General features: G+C 47.5%; 12 protein-coding genes across 12 annotated transcripts; 7 read left to right on the top strand and 5 right to left on the bottom strand.

The window, feature by feature from the left end:
• Positions 1-25: 25 nt before the first annotated feature.
• EYB26_005164 (uncharacterized protein) lies at positions 26-493 on the bottom strand (the record flags this gene model as incomplete). The annotated part of the gene is made up of 2 exons (XM_054264454.1): positions 26-169; positions 224-493. The coding sequence occupies 2 exons, from the start codon at positions 491-493 to the stop codon at positions 26-28; spliced, it is 414 nt and encodes a 137-aa protein (XP_054120429.1).
• A 981-nt stretch (positions 494-1,474) lies between these two features.
• On the top strand, positions 1,475-2,456 carry EYB26_005163 (uncharacterized protein; the record flags this gene model as incomplete). The annotated part of the gene is made up of 4 exons (XM_054264453.1): positions 1,475-1,531; positions 1,595-1,630; positions 1,695-1,790; positions 1,851-2,456. The coding sequence occupies 4 exons, from the start codon at positions 1,475-1,477 to the stop codon at positions 2,454-2,456; spliced, it is 795 nt and encodes a 264-aa protein (XP_054120428.1).
• A 1,275-nt stretch (positions 2,457-3,731) lies between these two features.
• EYB26_005162 (uncharacterized protein) lies at positions 3,732-5,486 on the top strand (the record flags this gene model as incomplete). The annotated part of the gene is made up of 2 exons (XM_054264452.1): positions 4,465-4,538; positions 4,601-5,486. The coding sequence occupies 2 exons, from the start codon at positions 4,465-4,467 to the stop codon at positions 5,484-5,486; spliced, it is 960 nt and encodes a 319-aa protein (XP_054120427.1).
• Positions 5,487-5,557: 71 nt separating this feature from the next.
• Positions 5,558-6,564, bottom strand: EYB26_005161 (uncharacterized protein; the record flags this gene model as incomplete). Its single annotated transcript, XM_054264451.1, has 2 exons — positions 5,558-6,247; positions 6,322-6,564. The coding sequence occupies 2 exons, from the start codon at positions 6,562-6,564 to the stop codon at positions 5,558-5,560; spliced, it is 933 nt and encodes a 310-aa protein (XP_054120426.1).
• A 1,373-nt stretch (positions 6,565-7,937) lies between these two features.
• On the top strand, positions 7,938-10,409 carry EYB26_005160 (uncharacterized protein; the record flags this gene model as incomplete). The annotated part of the gene is made up of 2 exons (XM_054264450.1): positions 7,938-8,398; positions 8,468-10,409. 2 exons carry the CDS (start codon positions 7,938-7,940, stop codon positions 10,407-10,409), a joined length of 2,403 nt encoding a protein of 800 aa, XP_054120425.1.
• A 509-nt stretch (positions 10,410-10,918) lies between these two features.
• On the bottom strand, positions 10,919-13,561 carry EYB26_005159 (uncharacterized protein; the record flags this gene model as incomplete). The annotated part of the gene is made up of 2 exons (XM_054264449.1): positions 10,919-12,918; positions 12,973-13,561. 2 exons carry the CDS (start codon positions 13,559-13,561, stop codon positions 10,919-10,921), a joined length of 2,589 nt encoding a protein of 862 aa, XP_054120424.1.
• Positions 13,562-14,267: 706 nt separating this feature from the next.
• EYB26_005158 (uncharacterized protein) lies at positions 14,268-16,059 on the top strand (the record flags this gene model as incomplete). The annotated part of the gene is made up of 2 exons (XM_054264448.1): positions 14,268-14,353; positions 14,409-16,059. The coding sequence occupies 2 exons, from the start codon at positions 14,268-14,270 to the stop codon at positions 16,057-16,059; spliced, it is 1,737 nt and encodes a 578-aa protein (XP_054120423.1).
• Positions 16,060-16,203: 144 nt separating this feature from the next.
• Positions 16,204-17,087, bottom strand: EYB26_005157 (uncharacterized protein; the record flags this gene model as incomplete). The annotated part of the gene is made up of 6 exons (XM_054264447.1): positions 16,204-16,251; positions 16,302-16,380; positions 16,435-16,547; positions 16,606-16,880; positions 16,972-17,017; positions 17,082-17,087. 6 exons carry the CDS (start codon positions 17,085-17,087, stop codon positions 16,204-16,206), a joined length of 567 nt encoding a protein of 188 aa, XP_054120422.1.
• Positions 17,088-17,466: 379 nt separating this feature from the next.
• Positions 17,467-18,822, top strand: EYB26_005156 (uncharacterized protein; the record flags this gene model as incomplete). Its single annotated transcript, XM_054264446.1, has 4 exons — positions 17,467-17,603; positions 17,655-17,742; positions 17,797-18,352; positions 18,410-18,822. 4 exons carry the CDS (start codon positions 17,467-17,469, stop codon positions 18,820-18,822), a joined length of 1,194 nt encoding a protein of 397 aa, XP_054120421.1.
• Positions 18,823-19,083: 261 nt separating this feature from the next.
• Positions 19,084-20,535, bottom strand: EYB26_005155 (uncharacterized protein; the record flags this gene model as incomplete). The annotated part of the gene is made up of 1 exon (XM_054264445.1): positions 19,084-20,535. The coding sequence occupies one exon, from the start codon at positions 20,533-20,535 to the stop codon at positions 19,084-19,086; it is 1,452 nt and encodes a 483-aa protein (XP_054120420.1).
• A 2,334-nt stretch (positions 20,536-22,869) lies between these two features.
• On the top strand, positions 22,870-24,930 carry EYB26_005154 (uncharacterized protein; the record flags this gene model as incomplete). The annotated part of the gene is made up of 2 exons (XM_054264444.1): positions 22,870-23,880; positions 23,932-24,930. 2 exons carry the CDS (start codon positions 22,870-22,872, stop codon positions 24,928-24,930), a joined length of 2,010 nt encoding a protein of 669 aa, XP_054120419.1.
• A 671-nt stretch (positions 24,931-25,601) lies between these two features.
• Positions 25,602-27,269, top strand: EYB26_005153 (uncharacterized protein; the record flags this gene model as incomplete). Its single annotated transcript, XM_054264443.1, has 1 exon — positions 25,602-27,269. One exon carries the CDS (start codon positions 25,602-25,604, stop codon positions 27,267-27,269), a length of 1,668 nt encoding a protein of 555 aa, XP_054120418.1.
• Positions 27,270-27,273: the final 4 nt, after the last annotated feature.

Genomic DNA, 27,273 nt, shown 5'->3' with positions numbered 1-27,273 from the left:
TTGATAAAATCATAAAGGAAAAAGGCTAGAGAGCGTGGAAAGTAACGGAGAGGTTGTTATTGCTTGCTTTCAAACAGATAAGGTATATGATCATCTGGATAGGTGAAGCGAGTGTGACCATCAATGTCGTGAAAGAGATAAAGATTAGCCCTCGGTAGCGGGGAGCAAACTGTAAACATTAGCTTAGAATCCAATTTGACAAGGTGAGCTTTGGTTTTCTTACATCATCGGATTCTTCCAAACCAGCTGCTGCACTGGGCGGGTATTCACCACCAACACCAAAGCCACAGATTCCCCGGACGATTACAAAGAACCACAACAGGTTCGAGGTAGGCACTTGCACGGCAAGAGTTGCCATCAATGTGCTGACAGTGACTAGGAAGGAGGTAAAGAGGAGACCAGCGCGCCGGGACACCATGTCGGTAACATAGCCAAAAGCAATGATACCCAAAATGGCACCAATTAAAAGGGAATTACTGATCCTCGTCTGCATCTCAGCTGGATAGCCTTGGGCGCCGAGCAGCTTTTGAAAATGACATTTGTAGGGTTGGCCAGGCCATTCTGAAAGCCATCACTGAAATTGGCGATGTACTAGACAGAATTAGCTATCGACTCTTTATATGAGATGACATTCAACGGGCTTACACAGCTCAATAAAGTCAGGTTGCTCTGCCAGTTCATGGGACGATAGGCACGGCTGGTTCCGATTTCAATTTCACAGTCTCTCACGACAGTCTCCTTAGAGTCGAGTACGGAATTCGAATCCGGCACATTTTGAACGTCAGACACCCTGCCAATGGCATGAGCTTAAGCTTAATTTGTTTTATATTGTGTTATCAATTCATAGAAGAAGAGAGGAAGAGTACAAATTTCTAAGATTGATAAGCGGGTCCGGGAGGGGTCTTTTCTCGGCATGCCGAACGGGTTCGGGACTGTGAGGTAAGTGCCTTGAGCCCCAAATAAAACCAGCATATGGTAGATGGCTGTCTCAGAGCATACACTGTATGCTCTATGTGTAATGTCAGATGTGAGGAGAGACTATCCATGTAAGTACATCAGTTTGTGTTGGGCACTTGAAGACTGAAACTTCGGAGGGCAGGATTTATGCCTCAGGCCGTGCAGAAAGAACATGGGGAAATCTGGAGACGCGCTAGCTACTTTTGGCCCTGGCGTCCCTGCACAATTTTATGCATAGAAATCCTCTTTTGATGACCGAAAACAATTAAGTTAGCCCTAACTAAGTTCTTGGTGAAGCTATAGGGACCCATAAGATGACGGGATTTTGCATTACTACCTAGGTAATTGCACAATTGTGGTTCTGATAAGATGAAGGCGGGATTCAAGAAGCATGCAGCAACAGGCTATCTACATACTTCCTCATGGATATACGTATCTATCAATCTTCAAACCGCATTTGAGATCATTCATCGCCTCAGTCATTCTCACTTCTCGGGAGATTGTGAATTCAAGAACCATGTTGCAGCCAATACTCACGCCTGAGAAACTGTGGCCGGGTGGCATTCCAGCGTCTGTTCGTCCTCATCCAACTGACGATCTGACCAACGGACCCGAAAAATGGGATTTCAAGGATTAGAAAGAAGAATGCAAGGGATGGTGTCAGTTCGTCGAGGTATGGCATTTCCCTATTGCGGTCCTTATTATTCACCAAGTCCCATTATACTAATCTTCACCAGGAGGAGTGGGTGTCAAAAACGGATCTCAACGAGGAAATGCAACAAAGACGAACACTGATTGAAAGATGGGCTTCGGCGGATCAGGCTTTTCGAGACGTACGACATCTGTTGAAAACGACCACCTCATTTGGGAACAGAACTAATGTACTTTTCTAGTCTTATCAAGAGCGCGCTCCTGCACCAAAGTCAGCCGTAGACTATCCTCCACATCTTCTTTCGAAGGTTTACCTTGGGCAAGATTTCTTCTTTTGCCTTGCTGGAGTGGATAAGAGACATCATCCGGATAATTACATACGTTTGGTCAAGAACCTTATCCTTTTATATTTACATGACAACAAATCAGGCAATCATCCACTGTCTCATTCAAGTGGGCGGGAGTACGACCAAATTCCGGAACTCTTGGCTGATTCATCTACAATACCGGATTTTACTAAGCTTTTCTCCCATCATGATCTATTAATTAACCTCTATCTACATTCAGCAGATTTCCGGGTTGTCTCTATGACCCGCTTTGGCACGGTAGTCTTCCCTTATGAATTCTCCAATAAGATTTATACCGTGATTGATCAGGACAATCTGAACCAAGGTCGTGTGGCGGTGATGACATTCAAGCCCAATGGGGAAACAGGAGAATACGCCAATGTCCTCCCTTGGAATCTTGCCGATATGATAAATTTTTATTATGGGTTGGGCCGGCCATGTCATAGACTGTTTGACACTAATGACATACCTTTTACAGCTCGTTATTTGAACAAACCGTAAAATATTCATATCCTTGAACTACCTAATAGCTAACATGATAATAGAGTTGATATGGATGAACCTCTTATGGCCATTGTGAATTCTCTTATTCAGAGAAGAGATCTCTCAATACATTTGGGTTTCAATTAGAAGAGTGGGAGGATGAGATCGAAAAGTTTGCACTAGGATACCTGGCATTGGAAGCTCAGGGGCGAGCAATTGAGTTTGACTTAGTAAACTTGTGGAACCAGCATGATTTGAGTTACAGTCATTATTCGCTGGAGCAGAAGAGACATTACCGGGAAACGGGGTCATATTTTATACCACCTCCTCGCTTCATACCTCCCCCCCCCGCCAGCCTGTACCGGCGCCCTCTCTCCTACCACCTTCCAACGCCCTCGGGGAATCCTTCGTTCAATTCATTCAAGACAAACTGAGTACAGAAGCCGGCAAGAAGCCAACAAATTGAGGGTTGTTGTTGGACCTAGACTTTCTGTACTAAAGACAAAAAATAGAGTAAAAGTGACATTAATCAACAGTCCGAAGAGTGCATCGTAATTACTAAGGAACGTATTTATTATAATCACGTTGGTGGCCCTGTTTTCATTCAAGGATTGACTATCAAGAAAAGCATAATTGGGAGAGTTAGCCTATGCCGCGTTACTTGAGGAACCGCTGCCTACTCTGACCTCACTTTCAATATCTACTTGCCGTGAATCTCATCCGATCCAAAGACACAGACACATTTGCAATCGATGCTGGCAAAGCACTTGACCAAATTGCGGGGTAGTTAGACCGGATATTCCCCGAAACTTCAACGCTATAACAGAGCCAAGTCGGCTCTTAACACAAGCCTGAAGAAACAATTCCAACCATAGGAGTGTATTGCATGGGATTTGCAACCATGAAATGCAGCTAAACGTGTCTAAAATGTGGAGAAGGCCGAGGATATGGGGTACAAGACAAGGTTAAATGGGGCAGCAGAAGTCGTCGGTACGGGTTTATTACTAGATTAGGAAAGTGCTTAGGGTTAGATGATCACGTTGCCGTACGCAATGTAGCTGTGCAATTGTCACAGCTCGGAATAATGTGTCATCGATTGTGGGACATGGCTGAGAGTTAAGCTTTAACGGTGGAGATGATCACCTTCGGATTAATTTATCTGTCAGAAAACCCCGTAAGATGGATGGATGGATGGAATTCAGAGGGCTATAAATGCCACCATGACGACTGCAGAGAAATTGGGGTCTGTGAACTATTCTCTAGCTCAACCGTTCAAAAAGTGCCGAAGACATCATGGTAGCCAGTTTCCTCTCTCGCAGTTTACTGCTCCTGAACATCCTCTCGTCTGCTTCAGCAGCGGTTCTCGGACGGAGAACCTACGTCGAAACTGATAATGTCCCCAAAGGAGCCCCAACAGTAACTCTGAAAAATGGAAGTTATTATGGAGTTCATAACTCCTATTATAACCAAGACTTCTTCTTGGGCATGCCCTATACCCAAGCACCTCTAGGGGAATTGCGACTACAAGTACCACAATCACTCAATGAGACATGGGCCGGGACAAGAAACGCCACCCAATACAGTCCCGAATGTATCGGTTATGGCAGTGACCAATGGGTTCTTGGCAACGATATTTCCGAAGATTGTCTAACCGTTAATGTCGTTCGGCCGAGTAACATCGCTGCAGACGTAAAGCTGCCCGTCGTGTTCTGGATTCATGGTGGTGGCTTTTTTGAGGGTGGAAGTAGGGATCCTAGGTACAATCAGTCATTCTTAGTTCAGCGCTCAGTTGAAATCGGAAAGCCCATCATCGGCGTCAGCGTGAACTACAGACTGTCTGGCTGGGGATTCCTCTGGGGTGAAGAGGTTGCCGCGGCGGGTGTTACCAATCTCGGTATTCGTGATCAACGTTTAGCACTGCACTGGGTCCAGGAAAATATTGCTGCCTTTGGTGGTGACCCATCCAAAGTGACTATTCATGGAGAATCTGCCGGTGGAGCCTCCGTGGGTACACATCTCATCGCTTATGGAGGCCGTGACGACGGCCTATTCAGAGCTAGTATCGCGGAGTCTGGTGGTCCAACGGCATTATTCTACTATGTCAACGCTTCCGCCTGGGAACCAAACTATCAGAATATTGTCAAATTGGCTGGTTGTAGCAGTGCAAGCGATACTCTCGCTTGTCTGCGGACTATACCAACTGAACAACTCAGCGCAATCTTCAACTCGAGCGACGTCACTGCGTCAGGCGGCGTCGTTATTGATGGCGATATCGTCGCCGAGTCAGCTACAACGTTGACCAAGAACGGAAATTTTGTTAGAGTGCCCGTCTTGATAGGCACAAACTCCGACGAAGGCACGGCATTCGGCATTCCCGGTATCAACACCACTGAGGAATTCAAGGAGTCACTCTTATACAGGACGCCATCACTCACCAAAGAAGTCATGGACAAGATCGCCAAACTATACCCCGACGACCCCAGTCTTGGTATTCCATCTACTCTAAAAGGTCGTCCTCCACCAGGATCACCTTTTGGTAGGCAATGGAAACGCTCGGCTGCATACGGAGGGGACTTGACCATGCACACCGGCCGAAGAATTGCAACCGAAGCTTGGGCTCGATATGGTGTTCCCGCCTATTCGTACCATTTTGATGTTCTCGTCAATGGCGTAAGCGAGTACATAGGCAGCACACACTTTCAAGAAATCGCCTTTGTGTTTGGCAATACTGCTGGCCAAGGTTATGAGAATGCGGTTTCCGTTAATCCATTTGCCAATGAGCCCGCAACTTTCGACGAGTTGGCTAGTATCATGTCCACTGCTTGGATCAGTTTCGTGCATGATTTGGATCCTAATAGCAATGCCTTCAGTAGCAAGAAAGGTATCAACAAGGAGGGTTTACGTTGGCCCGTCTATGGCCGGAAGAACCCGGCAAACATTGCGTTCAATGTGAATGTGACCGGGCTGGCGCATGTTGAGCCGGACACATTCCGGGCCGAGGCTATTGCTTATATGGCGGATAACTTTGAAGGAGCATGGGGACGCTAGTTCGTTGACCAGATATTCGGCAGCAATGTGAATGCGATTGTATAAAGTCCTAGTGGTATCACTTAAATGGATCATGCTAGTTCTCCAATAAGAAGTTTAAAGCTGCTGACCAGATCCTGCCATTCTTGCTCATGCTCTCCACTGAATCTCTCAACTTTTGAAGACAATCTGAGATCTTCTGCCATGTGAACTTCGCTCTTGGTTCCGTCAAGCACCGAAACCTTTCCTAGATTGATCACAAGAGCGTACAAAGCAGCCGCGACACTGATTCTGGCCTTCTCAGAAAGCTGCAGTACCGGCTCACTTTTGACAAGCTCTGGATTTGCGGTCAGTGTCCAGAAAGACTGGTATATGATATCATTTTCGCGAGCAAACGAGCGCAATTCCACGTCGTAGTCTTCATCTGCATAAAAGCGATTTTGAACCACAGCCGGCTTAATTTTGATCTCAGGCGAAGTGCAGAGTGCTTTCAGTACCGGAAGAGGGCAATTCGATATTCCGAGGTTGTGTATAACGTCCGGCACAAAGCTCTCAGCGGCGACCCAGGCCTCTATAGTCTGCACAATGGTAGGTAGCGGTGAGTGGAGCACTAGTGTATCAATATAGGTGCCATTGACAGCATTCAAATCATCTTTTGCAATGCGAAAATTCTGGAGAGACGAGTGAATTGAAGCTTTGACTTGGTCCGTTATACTAAGACTTCCATCATATGGCATGTCATGTGGATTTTGTCCTGACACTGGTGTGTATTTTGTTTGAATCTGTTGATCCAATATGTTTGGTGTCTGTTTAGTGATGAATCCTCTAGGGTGGATAGATAATTCCGAGCACTAACGTAAAGATCCTCGCGCTTAACGATGCCCTCAGCAATCGCTCTTCTGACCCCATCCCCCACTAGATCTTCGCGATAATGTTTCGGCTGCGCCGCAGTGTCGACTGCGCGAAACCCGGTTTTGAGTGCTGTATATACCAGTTCTGCACTGCGATCCTTTTTCCAAGCCGTCCCGTAGATCAATGTGGGCATCTGTGTTGGAGGGGTCAGACCATTTGGTCGAAGTTGCAGACCTCCAGTTGACATCTTGAGTAGATTAGTTGTTGTCTTTGCCATTAATATCCGATATAGTTGTTGCCTGTGTCCAAGATCAAGCGATGTGTGAAATTGTGAGGTTGACGGATGAGAAGTTGAACTTGAGCTTGAAATTGGAGATTTATTTATCATTGCGTCACGGGATCACTCCCGTCAACCAACGCAACGTCACATCACCGACTTTCTCAATTGGAGCTATATAGCTTATAGGATTGACTAGAAGGCTAAAAGTGGAATAAGGAATTCGTAATTCGTAGTGGGCGTTCAAAAGTGGCTCTACCAAATTCCAATAGGCGATCTGAGCCGGCCATATCGAAATCTCAACATCGGAGATTGATACGATAATATATAAAATCACACAGCAAGGCGACTAAGAAACAAAAAAACATGCTGCAAACCATACTTTCATCCGACAAACTTTAGTCAGAGGATATTCCCTCGTCAATACACCTTCTATCAGATGCAGACTTTTCCAAGGACGATTTTACAATCATCGTCCAAAGCTAGCATTATTTGATTGACAAGGCTGGGGTGGTGGATTTAAGTAACATAACTTAACTACGTACGGAGTATGTACGTAAAATGTATCCAAGGAGACTAAACCTAAAATAGAATAGATCACGTGAGTACACGAGCCATTTGGCGGTCAGGCCGCGCCGCGACTTCCAAAAGTTCCAATTACACTGTGACTTCCAATTACGGAGCGGGATGAAATCATGAAGTTAAGAAACAACTTACGATTACGGAGTACAGGAACCATCCAAAATCAAGCAACAGACATTAACTTCTCCCCTCCCTCGACTGTCGCGATCAAATTTGACGACTAGCTTGCCTTTCCACCTCCCATATATGCCACTTTGCAGTCATTGCCTTCCGTGATCCATCAAGAAACATTATTCTGCCCGCCTTGGTGTTCGCTCATCGCCAGGCTTCTAGATTCACCATCTCGCCGACTACGAACAATACCCAAACCTACCATACCACGCGTTTGACCTCATATTTACCTTGAGAGGCTATTATGCAATTCACAATTCTTTCCGATTGAATACGACCGTTTATTGTATTCAACTATCCACGAATCATTGCGTCAACTTGAGCGCCCCCACCCGCGATACCCTCACATAATCCATATCAACGCGCACTTCAGAACATTGGTGATTGTTCTCGCTCTCTGGCGCCGCATATATCAACATAGTTCAAGGTTGCGAGCGGCTTTTGCCTGATCAACTCCTACAGCCTCGTCACGCTATAGGGCCACGATAGTGAAGAAACCAACTCTTCGAGAGTGACCTTTGGGTCCTCTTCTGTCTTCGAATACCTCATCAGCAAGATTGACGCAAGCCAACCACGCAAGAACACTTAAAATGGCCTCTCAAGGAGTACCGACTCGCAAGCGTCCTGCTCCAGGAACATCGCCTGTCGTGCATGCGCCTATTGGGTCCATCCCAAGTTACACAGACACCACCAATCAACTTTCAGACGACCAATTCCTTCAATGGGGTCAAGATCCTCATGCTGCTGCTGGCGTCGCGCAACCATTTCCTATCGATACGACCCCATATACTACCATGCCATATGCCGCCGCCAACCAGGACATTCCAGTACCCACAAATCAATCCTCCAGCCAGCTCACTAGAAGACCAATCAACCAGTTGATGAACCGGAACCGCGCCTTTGAGCAATCGTCTGCTACATCTGTTCCAGAGAGTGGCGGTGATGGATGGGGAGAAAGCATAGCAGAACTCGAACAACGAGCGCTAATTGCGAAGAGGGAGGCTCAAGCCAAACGAAAGCAGATTCCGCCTTTTGTTCAAAAGCTCCGAAGGTACGCTTTAGTTTTGACGGTATAGCTGTTATATAGTGGGAAATCTTACTGACGGTTGGCTCTATCTAGTTTCCTCGATGAACCACAATATGCCGATTTCATTCGGTGGTCGGATGACGGAAATTCGTTTATTGTGCTGGACGAAGACGAGTTTGCACGCAGGCTTATTCCAGAGCTTTTCAAACATAACAAATACGCCTCTTTCGTGCGCCAATTGAACATGTATGGATTTCATAAAAAGGTCGGCCTATCTGACAATTCGATGCGAGCCAGCGAGAGGAAAAACAAGAGCCCGAGCGAATACGCCAATCCGTACTTCAAACGCGGCCATCCCGATCTTCTTTGGCTTATTCAGAAGCCCAAGAACGCTCCTGGTCAAGGTAGCAAGGGCGGTAAAGGTGCTAAAATCAAGACTGAGGATGGCGATGAGCATGATGCCGACGACTTGGTTGATGACATCGGCCGCGACGAACGCCCCCGACTTGGCGGTCAGCTTGCGATAACCAATGGACATGATGTCATGCCTAAAGATCAATTAGCTGGAGTATACCGTGAGCTTCAGACCATCCGCCAGCAACAGCAGATTATCTCAAGTACGATATCTAAATTACGCCGCGAGCATGAACAATTATATGCTCAAGCTGCCAATTTCCAAGAACAGCACAGCCGCCACGAAAACTCCATCAACGCAATCCTTACTTTCCTTGCTACTGTTTACAATCGCAGCCTGCAAGGGCATGATGGTCCGCAAAACATTGCCAATTCGTTTTCCGGAATTATATCTCAAGATCAGGGTAACGTTGTTGATGTGGGTGATAACTTTGCCTTAAGCACTTTAGGTAACGATCTCGCGTCTGGGACACCCAGATTTAAGAAACAGCCATTACTTCTGAAAGCACCTCCACAGGTCAACACGACGAATAATCGTGCGACCACCTTGTCTCCAGCTGCCAGCAATTATGATACAGTCTCTAATCGTAAATATTCCCGCCAAAGCAGTACGCCGTCACACACTATTGAAGAAGTGCAAGATGTCACCAGTCCCCCAACAACCGCTCCCTCACGACCCTCACAGGATCAGCGCAAGCCACAACGTGATATCATGTCCATGATTCAACTTTCCAATGCAGCCAATGGAACTCCGACGACCTTTGCCGATTTTCCTAACATCGTCAATTCTCTAGAAACCTCCGGTGGTAACTCGGCACTCACGCCAAAACAGCGGGCAGACATGTTGCGGCAGATAGCGCGTGACACGACCGTTACTGATCCGACCATCGCTTCTTCCAACAACGCACTCGTCACTCCTACTCCTCCACCAATGCCAGTCGATTACACTGCTCAACTTGCAAATACCCGTAATGAGATTGACAATTTGATGAAGATGCAAGCAGAACAGGACCGCTCTGTCCAGAACCTTACCAATTTGCTACAACCATTAAGCCCGACGGGTCAGATACCAGGACTTCAGGATGGTCACGTACCCCCTCCCTCTCTTGACCTCGATCAGATTTTCAACAGTCATGATTATTTCACGGACTACAATGATCTGGATAACAAAGGAAATTTCGATCTTGGCGACACGTCGACAAATATCACGACTGGTGTACCTTCTCAAGCTTATCGAGCGACTGCCGAAGATCGAACTACCAACGATGATCTCTTCAACTTTGACAATATCGGCAACGAGGTTGTAGACACGGATCTATTCAGTGACACTGCTCGAACGTCGGGTGCCGGTGCAGGCTATTTCGATAACTACGAGGACTACATCAAACCCAGTTTCAGCAATGACGATCTAAGCAACCACAATACAGGTGCTACTGTAGCCGGTAACGGCACCAACAACAAGAGCGGCGCTTCCCCCGAGACGGGCCGTATCATCGAAACCCTTACCGATAGCGAAGAAACGAGTCCCACGAACACGGCAGATGAGAACTACCAAGGCCTCAACACAAGCAACACATCCGATGTAAACATACAGAGCCCAAAGAGGCAGAGGAGGGCTTGAATTCTGAACATACAAAATACCTTGATATATGGGAGACAACTTTCTGTTTTTTTTCTTAAACAGCATTGATCTGAAACGATATGAAATACACTTACGAGCCTTGACTAAAAGAAACACGGCGCAACTGGTTTTCTTGCATGGAGGGGTGGTTAAATTCAAACTAATGAGATACGGAGTATCGATTTTTATTTCCATCCTTTATGCATAAACATGCTTTTCCTATATGGAGGCTTAATCCTGGCTACTACTCCCCTGGACTGAAGCGCCATGTCTATACACTACCTACATACCGAAGCGAGGTTCGAGCTAGATAAATAATATATGGTTTTGTTTCTGGAACAACGAACGTCAAAATACGATAGATCCTGCATTGTATATACATAGATACGTAGGTCTATGAAAAATCGCGCTATGAAGAATATCAATCCAAACCCAAAACTCCTAGAAAATCTCCAAGTAAGAAGCGCTACTCATGTCATAAGTCATACATGCATATATGATGGTCAATTCTACATAACAATGCAATCTTTGTCTCTAGCTGCTTGTGTCCTTCGATCCGATACGCTTTGCAATGGTTGTCGTCGACTGGTTGACGTAGCAGGTGTGCCGGGGTATTGTTGGACTCGTCGGATTCCATACTCCGTGTTGAGACCTAGGCCTTGTTGTGGGTGATTCTGCCTGTTTCGCATCTCGACGGCCTTGTTGCGGGCTACTTGATCATATGAAGGGGGCGGTGCGTCGTCCGCTATGTCTTCATCGTTATTGGTAGCGCCTGGTGCGTCTTGAGCTATGTTGTGCAAGTTGTTGTTCTCGTTGGTTCTGCGAGGAGGGGATTGGAGAGATGAAGATGACACAGAAGGGTTACGGAGCCGGCTTGTGGATCCTGAAGCGGTGGATTGAGAGTATCGGTGTGCTGGCCCTGTGTTACGGGCAGCCGTGCTGGCTGCCCTGGTTGAGAAAGACCGAGAGTTTGGTTGTTGTTGTTGTTGTTGTTGTGCCTCTTCTTGGAATTGAAGAGATAGGGCATATGCATAGTCTGCATCTTCTTGTTCGGTGGTGTGTTGTGATGGCGTTGAAGAGGTTGTGGCGACATTGCTCCGGCTCGATGCTCGTTGTGAGGCAAGATTGGATGGTTCCGTAGGGCCCGGAGCAGACGGACCATGGCCGACTGGCCTGAAATCGCCAGCATAGTATTCAGTCTTGGAGCCTGTGATATCAACAAGCGATTCCCATACAACTTCTGCATGGTCAGCATAGCCAGCATCCGTGATTAATGTAAAGAGTTGTCCGGACTGTGGGTGTTTGTAGAGAGTTGAGAAATGGTCATTACGAAAGAGTATAGACACTGATCCTGGTGGAAGCGTTTTACTCAAATGATCAAGCCCAAAGTCAGTCAGTTGTGTTGTGTTTTCGATATTCACAAATTGATCAATAGTTTGAATGTCGTGCATCAGAAGTTCCTCCTCAGGAGTCAACGTTTCCCCGTTGCGAAATACACGATCTTCTAATTCTTCTTTGCGGAACTGTAGTAGTTGAATATCCTCATAATACTGAGCAACTCGAACCATGGAGGCGTGAACGCCACTTTTTGGTTCAGCAATCCATCCATGAACCAAAGGTACCTTGAATGAATCATACAATTGGATATCCTTAGTCTCAAAAAACGATCCTAGTGCGGTCGGGGAACCAAGTGTGAGCCGGGGATTAACATTCATTCCGGTGTGCAACATAGTGAGAAACCGACTAAGAGCCTCAATATCAGGAAGCTCCTCATTAGAATATGTAACCAGTTCGTCAAATAGGGCCTGGATGAGCAACCCAAGTGAGATGTTCTCCCTGGTTTGCAATGCCCTAACTATCGGCGGTTGTGCTTTCCTATCAGAACGCATAATGAGTCCGTTGACAAGAGCAAGAAGGGGACATGGTCCGTTTCGGCTCTGAACAAGCACAGGAGATTCACGCAACTGCCCAGTAAAATCGATCCAGTTTATGTGCCGGATCGCATACGTTTCTGCTTGTTTCTCTTGAAAAATTTTCAACTCGTCTTCAGACATTGGCGGCAGGGAGTGCGGTGTGGAGGAGAGCTGTTCTGAAGCTGGCGGCTGATTTTCGAGCTTGTCTTTTGGAGGTAGATCTGGCCGCTTTTCATTAGACCATGGATTGACTTCGGTATTCGTTGAGGTATCCTCGAGATCGATGAGTTGCGGCGATGAAGCTCGTGGTATCTGTTGTGAGGAGGATGCATTGGTCACATTGGCAGATTCCGGGCGCAATGATAGTTCCTGCCAGTGATTCTTCGTATCCCACTCTTGTTCGGTTTGGTTCAGAGTATATGTGTTGCCAGTGCTGCTTTCCGTGGAGGGCATTTTCTCCTTGTCCGACGATGCTTGTGTAACCGCGGTATTAGGGTGGGCTACTCCTCCATCTTGCTGTTGACTAGGCGGACTCCAGGGATCTACTGGTTGGTCGAATATTGACAAGCGGGCTGTCACGGGGATAATCCCTGAGGCTTTGTAAAGTAAGCATTTAACAATAGTCATGAATAGTTACACGGAATACTTACTCTGACTGTTTCTTTCAGAAAGATCTGGACGCAGATTCGGTAGTGATGAATTGTGCTCTGACTGAAATTGGAACTGGTCTCGCTGACTATTATCTTCCCAAGGACTTGGACTTGGGTTTCGAGCACGCAAGAATGGGTTGTTTGAGCGAAAACACTGTGGTGACGTCCCTAATTCTACAGCCGACGGCGGTTTCCGGTACTCATCATCACCGGATTGTATACTCGAGCCTGTGTGCTGATAAGCTGCACGACTAGGGTTCCCTGACATCTGTTGTGAAGCTCCGGTAATATGCGCCATGCCAACGGGACGCTCTACAAGCTCGTCTTCCCACGGGCTACTGCTCGCCACCGGAGACTTTTGCGCTTCTTCAAGAGGCATAAGGTCGAACGCCGGAGAGGTCCGTAGGTCGGGTGAATATATAGAGTCCGTATCAAGCTCCCAGCTGTCCTTTCGGGAAGACTGCTGATGAGTTGCTGACCGTGGTGAGGTAGAGCTTCGCGATACAGGCGATCGAGGATCCGAACCGTTTCTGGCTCGCGATGGAACATGAATTCCAGGCGGTGGATTTTTTCGGAGCACCATGGGCATGATATAATCTTGGGGTTTTCAGCGATCAACAAACGCTTGGTGCTAGAGTCCGGTATTAGAGTCCGGTATGTAGGTGTAGTATGTTGACAGCATGAGATGGCTTATATCAGTCAGAGCTCCGTTTTCTGGTGGCGAGTCACCGGTGATAGTTCGGGATAGAGGTCGTCGTAAAGGTCGGAGATCCGAGCGTATTACTCCAGTATGTAGGACGGTGTGATGGGAGCAGCGAGCACTATACACAGGGAACTTCCGGGTGACAGGTGTATGTACAAAGAATCATTGAGTAAGTGAATGAATCAATTATGAGAGTGGAATTACTTGGCCCTGGTATAGGCTGCCATGTTTTCCGTAGGCACACTCCAAGGCAGAGAAGATATCCAAGAGAGCGAGTGAAGCCCCCAAGACGATGTCATAACGCGGGGAGAATGGAGCCCCGTAGAGCTTAGGCAATAGTGTTACCAGCCATTACATACATCTCAACCAAAATGGTAGCCAGATAAGCTGTTAAGCCGTACCGTATGGTAATCCTTATCCGGAGCGGAACAACTTCTTCTCCCGGGGTCGGGCAAGTTATTCTCCAATCAGAAAATGCGATTGCCCGCAAACAACTTTTTTTGAGTGCTTGCTGGCGATGGTTTGAGTCTACAACCAAGCTCATTGCTCCCATTTCTCGTGGCTGAAAAAACTGAAATCCTCGGCTACCAATATGGACTCGCTTGTACAGCCAGACCAATGGGTGGCTATACGGCTGTCATCCGACATGTACAAACTGGTGAAAGCTACGCCCAACACGTGAGTTCGCAAATTTCCGCACTCTGAGTAGATGGCTAATAGGTGTGACATGCAGAACGATCCTACTCGGTAAATATGGCAGTTTCTATACGAACCAGATCCTCGGTCGACCCTTCCATTTGACTTATGAGCTCTCAAATGAATCGGAAGAAGATGGGTACAGTCTGCGCGTCGTCCCAGCCGCTGAGCTTCATGCGGAAGCTCTCATCAGCGAAGGTTCCGCAGAAGCGGACGGTATGATAGAGGAAGCAGACCCAGGCAACACAGAACAACAACCCATACGCACGAATCGCGATATCAACGATGATGGATCAGCACAGACTCTGACATGGGAAGAAATTGAAGAGTTGAAGCAGAATGCTACAGGTGCGGGGAAAGAGATTATCGACAAATTATTAGAATCTCACTCGACGATTGACAAGAAAACGGCATTCTCGCTGGCAAAATATAAGCTGCGCAAAGAAAAAAAGTACCTGAAAAGGTTTACGATCGTGCCTTTAGATGTGAATATTTTGACAGAATATATGCTCGAGCAAAAAGAAGCAAGCAGGATAATGGAACTACGCCAGGAATCGATAGGATTGTTGGGATGTTGGGGCAATGTCCATCATAGTGGGAATCTAGAGAATATGGATCCGAGCGGCAGATATCTTGTTGTAGATGATACAGGAGGTCTTGTCGTTGCTGCTATGGCGGAAAGAATGGGTATACTTTATTCCACGCAAGACGATGAAGATAACGAAGATGTCGACGACGAGTCGGGCCTTAATGGAAAATCAGAAGAGACGACGGCAGCTCCAGGTCAAGCGAATAAGAAGCGAACCTCGGGAGCACAAGGAGCAAAACCGCAGAACCAACAACGTATCAGAAAACAGCCCATGACCGCTAAACAAAACACAATTACAGTCATTCACCCTCATTCACAACCCAACCTCAGCCTCTTGAAATACTTTGGATATGAAGCGGAAGAACCCGACGAATCACATCCCCTCTTTGACCATCTAAAAATGGCAACCTGGCTTCAGATACTCGACCCAGAAGCCGACAACATATACTCCGAAAAACCAGAGGAAGTCGACGATGCGACATTGAAGACTTACAAACCCCGACAACGTGGAACATATCACCGGAAGCATGCGAGGTGGGCTCGAGTCAAGAGTGTCGTCGACGAGATACGCGAAGGTGGATACGACGGCCTTATTGTGGCCAGTGTAATGGATCCAGATTCCGTACTGAAACATCTCGTTCCTTTACTTAACGGTGGCGCCCCCATTGTGGTGTATTCGCCATCAGTCGAACCGCTCACAAACTTAATGGATCAATACTCCACAGCTCGCCGCACAGCATACATCTACAAGAAGGCCGATCTCGAAAAAGAGCGTAGAAGCCTTGATCCCGAAAATATGGACGTTGATCTCCCTTCCATCGAGTCACAATTATCATCGGAATTCCCCCTTGATCCAACATTAGTACTAGCGCCTATGCTTCAGACATCCAGGGTCAGGGAGTGGCAGGTTCTCCCGGGTCGGACGCATCCATTGATGACTGGCCGAGGCGGTGCGGAGGGATACATATTCCATGGTATTCGAGCCATTCCACAATCACAGCAGGTTCAAGCGCGCGGAATTTCGAGTCGGAAGAAACGGAAATTGGACGTTGGGGATATTGACACGCCTGAGGATGCATCGACGCCCATTACTGCATAATATATTAGATAGTTGAGAAGATTTCGTTGTATAATAGACACTGGAATCAATCGGAACGTGCAATGATGCATCACGACTAGATATACGGAACAACTAAAATCACATTGGTGCTACCCAGTACTGATATCAACAGACATATAACATCTATAGACTTTTCCCCATGAACTTTCTCTTTGCAAAACTAAGCCAGAACTATATACACAGTCAGTATTACTACAGAAGTCAGAGGTGGAAGGACTAACCTTGGAAGGACCTTCACCACCGGGGTATAATCTAATAAGTAAACGAATAGCTAGCTCTTGTCGGACTTGGGAGAGGTATCTACAACCGTTAGCCAGTTCATAATTTCAAAAATGAGATGTTGGTCTAGCTCACTGTCGGAGTTGCTCGGCGTCTTGTCGGTCGCGTGGACGCTCAAAGGCTTGGTTCAGCGGAAACGAGGCATCGCCCGGAATTGCGAATTGTTCCAGCGCAACATTGATCAATGCCTAACCACATTAGTTCACCATTAACTATCTCCATAAGACGTCTTGGTGAGTAGTATACCTTCTCAGCATCTCTCGCTGTCATAGTAGGCTTCACTTTCCCAAGACACTCGCTAAGAAACAATATACCGTAAATCAACATGCGGTCCGCGGGACCCTTGATCTCAAAGTTTCTAAAGAGCACATTTGCGCGGAAGAGTGAGAGAATCTCGTCGATGCAGTCATACGATTCGCTATTGGGGTCAATGTCGAGGTCGGACTCTGAGGGAGGAAGCGCGGGGAGGACGTATGCGGGGCCACGAGTGCGAGTGCGCAGAGGGAGGAGGGGGAAGTTTCCTGTAGATTCTGTTAGATATATTGCCGTAAGACTGGTAGTGTAGTTTTTCGAGTTTGTGAGTATCTCCAGGGCTCGAAAGGGGTTGCGCACCGATAACTGGGAGCTCGGCCTCGTCGAGGAAGATTGAATGGTATGCCTAATGCATGGTGAGTATGAGACGTTCTTTGCGGTCAATTGCGGGAAGATTGCGATATACATACAGGCATTTTGTAAGGCCAAATGAGCGACTGTACTGTACTTGTGGTTCTAAACAAAGCCTATCTGAGGAAAGTTGTATAGGTAGAGTTGTTAGTTAAAATAGGCTGATGTTATGACGGAGCTGTTTGAGGTGCGGAGGGCCGGAACGACTGTCTTGGTGCCTGGAACTGAAGGCTGCCATATAGCTACATTGAGCTAGCCGTAATAGGTTAGTTTAAATCACTGTCCACGAAAGAACCTCTTTACGCGCTGTCCGCCGCCTTTACGCGTCAAACTATTTGACGACGGTCTTCTTTTTCAATTGCAGCTAAGATACGCTCACAACAGTTCCTGATATTCGATCGTCATTTAAACAGAGACAAGGAATTTTATTGAGACAAAATCAAAATGTCAGACTACGACGATGATGTCGATATGGATTCCACGGCGCAGACCGCTATGAAATTTAGCTCGGATAACACCAACACCAAAGGAAAGAAGATTGTTGCTGATTTACCTATTGGAGCCGAGGACAACTTACCATGGTATGTTACGACACTAATTACCCCTAAAGAAGACTATTAACGGGCCGATAGGGTCGAAAAATACCGACCAAGCTCGCTGGACGAGGTTCAAGGACACCAGGATATACTAGCCACCATCAACAGATTCATCGACTCACATGTATGTCAGGCTATTGCTGAATTTTTTTTTTCCATGAAGTAGCTGACTTCTCAGCGACTACCCCATCTCCTCCTCTACGGCCCACCCGGCACAGGAAAAACAACCACAATCCTAGCCCTCGCCCGACGAATCTACGGCAGCAAAAACATGCGTCAAATGGTTTTGGAGCTCAACGCATCAGACGACAGAGGTATCGATGTGGTCCGCGAACAAATTAAGACATTCGCAAGCACGAAGCAAATCTTCTCTGTAGCTGCACCCGCAAAGGAAAATTCCTTAGGAGCATTTAAATTGATTATTCTTGACGAAGCCGATGCGATGACTGCTACTGCGCAGATGGCGCTTCGACGGATCATGGAGAAATATACCGCCAATGCGAGATTCTGTATTATTGCAAACTACACACACAAGCTTTCGCCAGCTTTACTGTCAAGATGTACAAGATTCCGGTTCAGTCCGTTGAAAGAAGTGGATATTCGGTCCTTGGTGGACAAAGTCATTGAAGCCGAGAATGTGCGAATACAACCCCAAGCAATCGAAAGTCTCGTGAGATTAAGCAAAGGCGATATGCGACGGGCCTTGAACGTCCTCCAAGCATGTCACGCGAGCAGTATGTCAACCCAACCCGTAGACCTAAGAAAAGCTAATTGCTAACATACACCCAAAGGCATCCCCCTCCCCATGCGCAACGCACCAAAAGAACAACCACCGCCCGAACACGAACTCATCACCGACGACACAATCTATAACTGCATCGCTGCCCCTCATCCCTCCGACATTCGCGAAATCATGACCACCCTCCTATCCACCAGCGACGTAACATCATGCCTCAACACAATCAATACCCTCAAAATGAGCAAAGGTCTCGCTCTAGCGGATATCCTGAGCGCGCTAGGTGAGCAGCTACAAACGCTAGAAGTCCCCGCTCAGACTCGAATTAGTTGGTTGGAGGGGTTAGCGGAGGTGGAGTGGCGGTTGTCTGGTGGAGGGAGCGAGATGGTGCAGACGGGAGGTTTGGTAGGGGTTATCAGGAATGGGTGTGAGTTGATGGGTGATAAGGGTGTAGCGATGGAATTATAATCTTACATTTTATGAAGTTGAGGTCGCCGCATAATTGTCATGAAGCAAAATGACTGTTGGGGCTTTGCATTAAAGAGAAATTCCAAATTTCCACAATGATAAAACAAATTTTAATAGTAATTTAATTCATCATAGATTCTCTGGAGTTTCTCATATTAAAATTAGACCAGTAATCTCCAATGCTGTGGGAATCTCATAACCGCAATAAGCGCGGCAAGCACAATTCATCGCTCATTAGCTACACCCTCGTCTTTGTCTCTCTTATTTTTCAACAGTAGCGCTCTCAGTCTCAGCATCCGCCGAAGCAGCCAACGACTTCTTCTTGACCAATCTCATTCCACCTAGCAACATAGCAAGAACCTCCAGACCAAGAATAACTCCAAGCGTAACCATGGCACCAATCACACCTGCAACAACATTCGAAATGCCGGATTCACTGCTCGAGCCTGACGACGCAGAGGGAGATGAAGACGAAGCCGAAGCAGTGCTGGCCGCGCACACACCAGTGGTATTACCGCAAACCTGGCACCACTGATCCTGGTTTAAGATTGCGAATTTCTGTGTCTCAGTCACAAAGTCGGACCAGGGGAGTTCGACCTCTGAGCCACCGAAAAGCGGGTATGCAGTTAGGTCAGTGGTAGTTGCTGAAGTGCCATTGTTGAACAAGAAGCGCACGCTAATCTCGGAGGTCGATGGGAAGACGCCGTTTGTCACAGTGGCGTTGGTGACGAGCTCCCAGACCATACTGGATGCATAATCGGGGATGCCGTAGAAGATAGGGTCGGCAGCGGGGAGGTTTGCGAGGCCAAAGTAAGACTGGAAAGTAGCATATGCCCCGAATTGGACGTTGAGGCGAGCCTTGGCCCTGGAGGTGATGGTGTTATTGAGAGCGAGCAGCACCTCGCTGGCGAGCTCAGCACCGGCAATGGCACGTGCGGTGCTAGAAGCGTTGTAGGCGAGATTGTATTCATGAATATTAGCGAGAACGAGAAGTTCATGCATAGTCTCGTTACTCACACCGCTCAGCGCAGGGTAGTCTGTAGTTGAGTTGTGGATTAAGGCAACATTGAGCAAATCCCAGATAACGTATGCATTCTTGAAGCTGAGCTGGGACTCGGTGAAGGTGGCATTCACAGCAGGAGCCACGCTCTTGTACAGATCCATGGTGGAGTTGAGATACGACATGTAAATATCCGAGCTGAAGAATTCGTTACTGCTGATCAGGGCATTGTTACAGGATGAAGAGCTCTGGAGCCACGGGTTATCTTCACTTCCGCCGCCGGAGTTAGTGATACTGATTGGAATAAGCTGGTATCCGTTAAAGGGGGCTTCGACAACAGTGCCGTTGCGAAGGGTCTGGTTTGATGCGCCTCCGACAGGTGGGTAGAGGCCCTGGAGCCAGGCGGCGGCGGAGTTCTGGAGGACATTGTCCAAAGGTGCGCTGACGGCCAATTGAGACAATTTGACAGTCTCGCTCTGGATGCCTAGTATTTGAGTAGCTGAACCATCGGCAATGTAGCGGTCGTGGAATTTGCTGCCTGCAGCGAGAATTTCGTGGTATCCCAGGTCTGTAAGGGAGGCGGGCGGGGTGCTTTTGGATGTGCGGTCGCCGTGACGGTGGAAGACGTAAGCACCGAGAATAGTCTCGGCAGCAGAGAGCTGGATGGCGGGGACCAGAGCCGCAGCGGCGAGGAGATTGTTTTTGTAATGCATTTTATCTGATTACTGTCAACCAAACTGTGAGAGTAGAGAAGAACGGATGAGGGGAGGAAAGAGGGGCAGAGGCTGCTTAAGAAGCAGAGATCCATGACCACTACTATCTTATCCTTCGATAAGAAGTTTAAGTTACTCGGCACTCTGTAGTAAGAACCAAGATCCACTTTACAGGCACTAAGATCAAAAATACGAATGGCTTCTCTTCATTTTTAGCGGCATCCGCGGAAATGCTTTCTCGTTTCAATGTTTCCCCCCTCGGAGATGGTCTGGCCTCGGATCTATTGACCAAGTGCTTCATGGCACGCGGGGTACGTCGTAGAGTCAACCCGGACTCGTCTGGACTCTGAAGAATAACAAATACATGTACGGTAACTAACCACCGTAGTTAGCGGATGTCATTTGTCAATCCGGCAATCAGGATTCAGCAAGCTCCGATGTATCTCCGAATATCTTCCGGTTGGCTATCTTGCATCGCTTGGCATTGTTATCTGATTGACTTTGACTACGGAGTACGCAGTCTAACTCACAATCAGAACGAGCACGACAGTGGAGAATCGCGGAGGCCATGACAATTGATAAGTATAATGGCGATGCATACCTAGGTAAATGTCAAAGCTCGTCGGTGACAGCCGTGTTTCCGGATTGCCAATACGGTAGACTTGGCAGTGGGATTGTCGCGTGCCGTTTAAGCATAATTGTTAACTACGTATTGTTGTGTTACCTTCGATTAGGGTTGGACATGCAAAGCCCTAAGACTCAACTCAGTATATTGAACAGGCAGCTCGAGTTCATGTCATGACATGCGCTCTGAACTTCCTGTTCAAGTATTCAGTATTGACCGACTTGACACTTTTGAGATTACTATCGATGATTCTGACGGCGGTGACAGTAGCGCAGCAAGCCCTACCTAATGCTTTCGATGTCGGAGAAAGGATTATTAGGTCCGGTGCGACTATCTATAATCAAAATGATTACTTGGCCATCAACTCTGGAGCTGTCAGTAGCTAGTCGAATAATGACAATCAAGTTGACGTGTAACAACAGTTAACGCTCATTCGAACATCACTTTTACCGGCGGCTATTGCTCTGGTGGACAGACACTGGGTTGATGGAACGAGATGACAACATAGTCTCTAACGTCACTGTTGAAAGCTCAACAATCGCTGATTGAGCAAACGGGGCGTTGTTCTTTCCAATGCACATCGTGGGATACGATCATTAGAATCATCATAGGTGTCCGCATCAAGACTGTATGCGATCTCACTGGCTCAGTTACTGGAGTCACCTACAAGGACCTCACCTCGTCTAGAACCACTGATTACGGAATTGTGATCGAACAGGACTAGGGAAAGAGCAGTCCTACTGGCACTCCCACAACCGGCGTACCCATCACTAAGCTAACAATAGACAATGTCCAAGGAAATTCTGGAGAGCGACGCCGTGGAAATTTGCAGCCTGTGTGGTGACGGAAGCTGCTCCGACTGCACTTGGACTGGTGTGAGCATGACGGGCAGCGAGTCTATTATCAGTACCGGTAGCTCCTAACTTGCGGTGCCTATTCGTACCTTGGATGAGCCCTCCAGCAAACGTGGTTGTCTAATTTACTTGCTGCGAGTCCCTTTCCGTTGGCAATGAAATGCATCATAAACGCAATTTACATACGAACAATCCGAAGAATCATGTCCGAGCTGAAAAGGCAGAAACCCGAGTGGCCAATCATAGCAACTCAATTGCGTTGTCACAGTAAGAAGGGCGTGGGGTTTCGTATTGACAAGGTCAGCCTTAAAAGACACGGTAAGAAGGAGGAAAGTAAAACGAAGGGGCAGGCCGGAGAGTCACGATGATAGGCGGTGGTGCCCCCCGAGCGCAGGGACTAGCGGGGGCCATGTGACCTGGCGATTGGCGGGCAGGAGCGGGCTGAGGCTGGACTAGCCGCGAAGGAACTTGAGGAAGGAACTTGGGCGTCAGCTAGGTACTCCGTACAACGCCCTGCATCGTCTCGCCTCGTGCCGTGTCTGATCTGACTGACTTCATATTTCTTTCTTTCTTTTTCTTCCTTCTGCTTTCCTCTCATTTCGTTTTCTCCAAGAAAATGAACTTCCAAGTGACATGCCTCGCAATCTCAGACCATAATAGGTTGGCCATCACCTATCGCGGATACGGTGACTCGGTCACGAATCACAAGATTAGGCGCCAAGCGATCGACAAACTGTCCGGCTGAGAGCCATACAAGTGCTTTCTGACGTAAACCTCAGCTCTACCTGACTAGTACTGACTAACCACTGAGCACTATAAAAGGTACGAGTCTCCGCTGGCGGAGCATTCGCGCAGATGTTGGGGGTAAAGAAAGGCTCCTTAGGCGCGACTTTGGGCCCAAACTCGCAATCTCAAAGCAACAAAAACAAAGCTACCACTACTGCCCCTGTTGCGTCGACTGGGGCCAGCAGGCCTACCACAAAGAAAATAGCGGACCCTAATATGACAGATGGGCGATTGCTGGTCAATCGAAGATGCATCTATGAGCGCAAACTTCCTGGCGACGCCTACGTCACTGCACATGCAGAACGTCTACAACATGGTTTCTTCAGCAGCAAGAGCACCTCCGACCCAGAAATCCCCCATGTCGACTTTCTCGCTGTCAACTTTGTGTTGCATCCTGGTGATTCGGGCAAACATCGATTCAAATCTGCAACGATCAAGGTGACGATTCAAAATTCTCCTCTAGGCCCTAGTACTGAAAATCCATATCCATATCCACAAGAGAACCCCAAATTCTTAATGCACGCGCCTCATCTGATCTATGGCGCCGTTTCTCCCGAAACCTTGCAATGGACATTCAGCTTGGCGGGATCTCTGGGTATATCTGAAAGCCCAGTTTCTGCCTCACTTAGCCCGTCAGGTACAAAAAGCGCATCATATAAGATCTACGAGATGATGAAGATTCAAGGTTCATGTCGGACTTTGAGGAGTCGCGACGGGCCGGAATTTGATGTGGAAGATGGTGAAGTCGTCTGGTCACTTAGCGAGAATAATCTTCAGAGATCTGGTTTGCCCAGGGAGTTCACTTTCGTGATGCTGATCCAAAAACCAAGCGCCGAGACCAAAATTGCCTTCAAACTCGACATCGATCCAGTGATTGACGCTTGGTATGGAAAGTACCCAGCTTGGTGGATTAATAGACCAAACTATCAACCATTACACAAACGGGCCGTCAATTTTCGGGCAGAGTTTGGACAACGCTTTACGCCTGTCAATGACGTAGAGAAAGGCTTCAATTTTGCTACTTTGGCACAATCACTAGATGATTACGTGAATATGCCAGGTAGTACCTACTCGTCAAATGTATGTTCATCCGCTATTGCATTTTGGTGAGAATGATGCTGACTCTTCTAGGTGTCTCCTGACGGGGTTTATAACGATCCTAATGGCACGAATATATCCAATCCGGGGAATCCACCACAGTCATCGCTTCCTTCCGGTGATAACAGCAATAGCAATGACTCGCAACCAATCTATATCCCGGAATTCCCCCAATACCCAGGATATCCCCAGTACCAGTATCCTCCGTCTCAGCCAACGTACTACCCTTCTTACCAAAACACAGGTCGGGTCTGGCCAGCCAGTTCGCCATTTCAACGCGGATGGCCGCGCGGTGAACCTTACTATGGAGGAGGGCCTGTTGGTAACGATGGCAACAATACAGAAAGTACTATCAACGTCAGGATTTCTCTAGATAGCGCTATTGCGTCGAACATCGTGGCTGCCACTCTGGGAACACCAATTCGACGTCCCTCCCCTTTCTTGAAAGCTTCAAGTAACTCGGATTCATCACCGCTGTCCAAGGCACCGCAATCTAATGGAGCCTCGACGATGAGAACAAAATCCTTACGGCGAACCAAATCTCGTGATAGATTGGACAGACTTTCTTCCAGCCCGAGGTCGCTAGTCAACACAGATCCTTCGAAACATGAATCCTTCTATCAGAAGCAATCGGATCATCTGAATTATAGAAATACAGTAACTGATCATACATCAAACGGCTTGGTAGCTAGTCCACAGCTCGATTCACCAACAATGTACGAAATCAACGACACCCCGCCCCCTAATAGCATCCGAGACCCTACCATTGTCAACGGGCATGGCCTAGATACCCCATCCAAGTCTACGAATTATGATGGACTCGCAAATGGGCTCAAGCAATACACGCCTCTCACAAATGGCGTCCAGAGCACTACGCCCCCTTCAAGCGGTATACAACGCATGCGCAATGGTTTGAACACCGGCCACATCCGTCGACGGTCTACTTCCTATGCACGGAATGGATTTCAAAACCAGTACAATCGCTATTCTTATCCTATAGTATCAACCGAAGATGAGCCGGAGATGTTTTAGTGTTTCAGTGTCAACAAGGATGCATCACATATTTTTTTCTCCTGTCTAATTTCTGATTACATTTCCTGGTGTTGATGGTATAGACTGTTGAAATTAGCGTTTAGCAGTTGCTTTTCATGTTGCTTCTTGTTCTTTCTTCGATTTGAGCGTTTAAAATGGGCGGCATTTGTGCAGCGTATTTTCCACATGGTTCCTCCTGGGCTAGCACTTTTCCTTAGATTAGATACGGTGCAAACTCTGGCTCGCTCTCATAATAATAAAGCTATGCATTTAAATGAATATCCAATATAAATTGTGCTTTGTAGATGAAATGGTGGTAGCTGATCAGATAAGATTAGATCCTTAAACAGCATACGATTGGCTACCACCTCCAAGTCAATAAAAGCTGCCCATCGGATCGGAGCTTCTCTTCCGTTGACCTCACCATTTGCCCTCTGCCTGCAAACCTCTGTATCGACACCTAGCGACTAACTCCTTCAATAGTCGAGAGCCAAAATCTGACAATCCCTTTCGAACATACTAGTCTGAACTTTGACGTTTACGAACCACCTCGGCCTGTTTTCAAACGTCGCTCGCGGAGTGGCCGCCGAACGCCCATCGCGTTCGGTATTCTTGATATTTCTCGAAAGCACATAATATAAAGACTATAAAGTTCATAGAATTGACTCACCATGTCTTCACATTACAATACCGAACCGCCACCAACCGCCTCGGTCACACTCAACACAACAATCGGACCTCTCCACATCTCCCTCTTCGCAAAACAAACACCGCTCGCCTGCAAAAACTTTATCCAACATTGCCTCGATGGGTACTACACAGACACCGTCTTCCACCGCATTGTCCCCGGCTTCGTAATCCAAGGTGGCGACCCAACGGGCACCGGGTCGGGCGGCTCCTCAATCTTCGAAGACCCCGAATTCGAATATGACCCCGAAGCTCGCGACCCGAACGAAAAAGTGGTTCTTCGCGATGAGATACACAGTCGACTACGATTCAATCGGCGAGGGCTTGTGGGGATGGCGAAAAGCGAAGATGGGACGTACGGGAGTCAGTTCTTTATTACCTTGGCGAATACGGAGAGGGAGATGAATGGACAATGTACAATGCTTGGGAGGATTGAAGGTGATAGTATTTATAATGTGGTTAAGATTGCGGAAGCAGAGTTGGTGGAGGGCACGGATCGGCCTGTCTTTGCGGTGAAAGTTACGGGGTGTGAGGTTGGAGAGATGGGTCCGTTTGAGGGGAAGTTGAAGAAGAGGGAAAAGGTTGCGAAGGTGATTGAGCCAGCTAAGGGTAATGTCACGATTAAGAAGAAAAAAAAGACAAAAGGCGCCAAGACGTTGCTTAGTTTCGGAGGCGAGGAAGGGGAGGATGGGGAGGATATATCTGCTATCAAGTCGAAGAAACCTAAATTCAACACCAAACTCGTTTCAGCTGGTGAGTCGCTAGAATTGGATCCCAAGACTCGTTCGGTAGAGCGAAGGGGCTCCATTACAGAAGAGAAACAACCGGCGAAACGACTCAAATCTTCTACGGGTCTCCCACCTACAAACAACCATGTACAAAAATCACGACCTAAAAGCCCAGACCCTTATACGCAAATCCCCGTGAAAGATCCGGAAGAACCAGAAAGATCACCATCTCTAACTCCGCCTCCAGCTGCAAGACAGTCAGTATTGGAAAGAACAAATGCGCAGATTGCGTCTCTCAAGGCATCGATGCGGCGGGATATAACTGCTCCTACAGAGACGGGCAGGAAGAAGTCTGCACTAGAGGCCATGATACCGGAAACTTCTATCAGAGGCCGCAAGCGACCTGGTAGTTCTGCCATGAATGGCGGAGGTAGGAATGGGGCTGAGGCCGAAGCATTGAAGTTATTCAATGCGTTCAAGGAAAAGCTCGAACATTCCGACGTTCAAAGTCGTCCAGACCCTAGACAGAAACATGATACCAAAAAGACACCCCATGACAACGCCCAAACACCAGAAGAGGCTGAAGATGAAGAGGCACAATTATGCGATCTACACTTTATTGCAAATTGCCAATCCTGTCAAAACTGGGACCAAAACGCCGATGGACCCACAGAGCAAGACCAAGTCGAAGACTCAACAGACTGGATGTCGCATCGTTTGCAGTTTGGCAAGGATACATTGGGTAAAGACTTGAACTGGAAAAAGGAGCACCGAGAGGATGCGGATTCTCTTATGGTTATTGATCCCCGCGAGAAAGAGAAAGAATATGTACACCGAGGTGGGAAAAGTAGGAAGACAGGAAGAGATAGGGAGAGGGAGCATAAAAGAGAGAGGGCAGGTGAAAGGGAATGGGATCGACGATGATATG

This window comes from Talaromyces marneffei, chromosome 4, assembly GCF_009556855.1.
Source record: "Talaromyces marneffei chromosome 4, complete sequence".
NCBI classification, from domain to species: domain Eukaryota; kingdom Fungi; phylum Ascomycota; class Eurotiomycetes; order Eurotiales; family Trichocomaceae; genus Talaromyces; species Talaromyces marneffei.
Note: the sequence above shows the minus strand (reverse complement) of the source record. Positions and strands in the feature narration are given on the sequence as shown.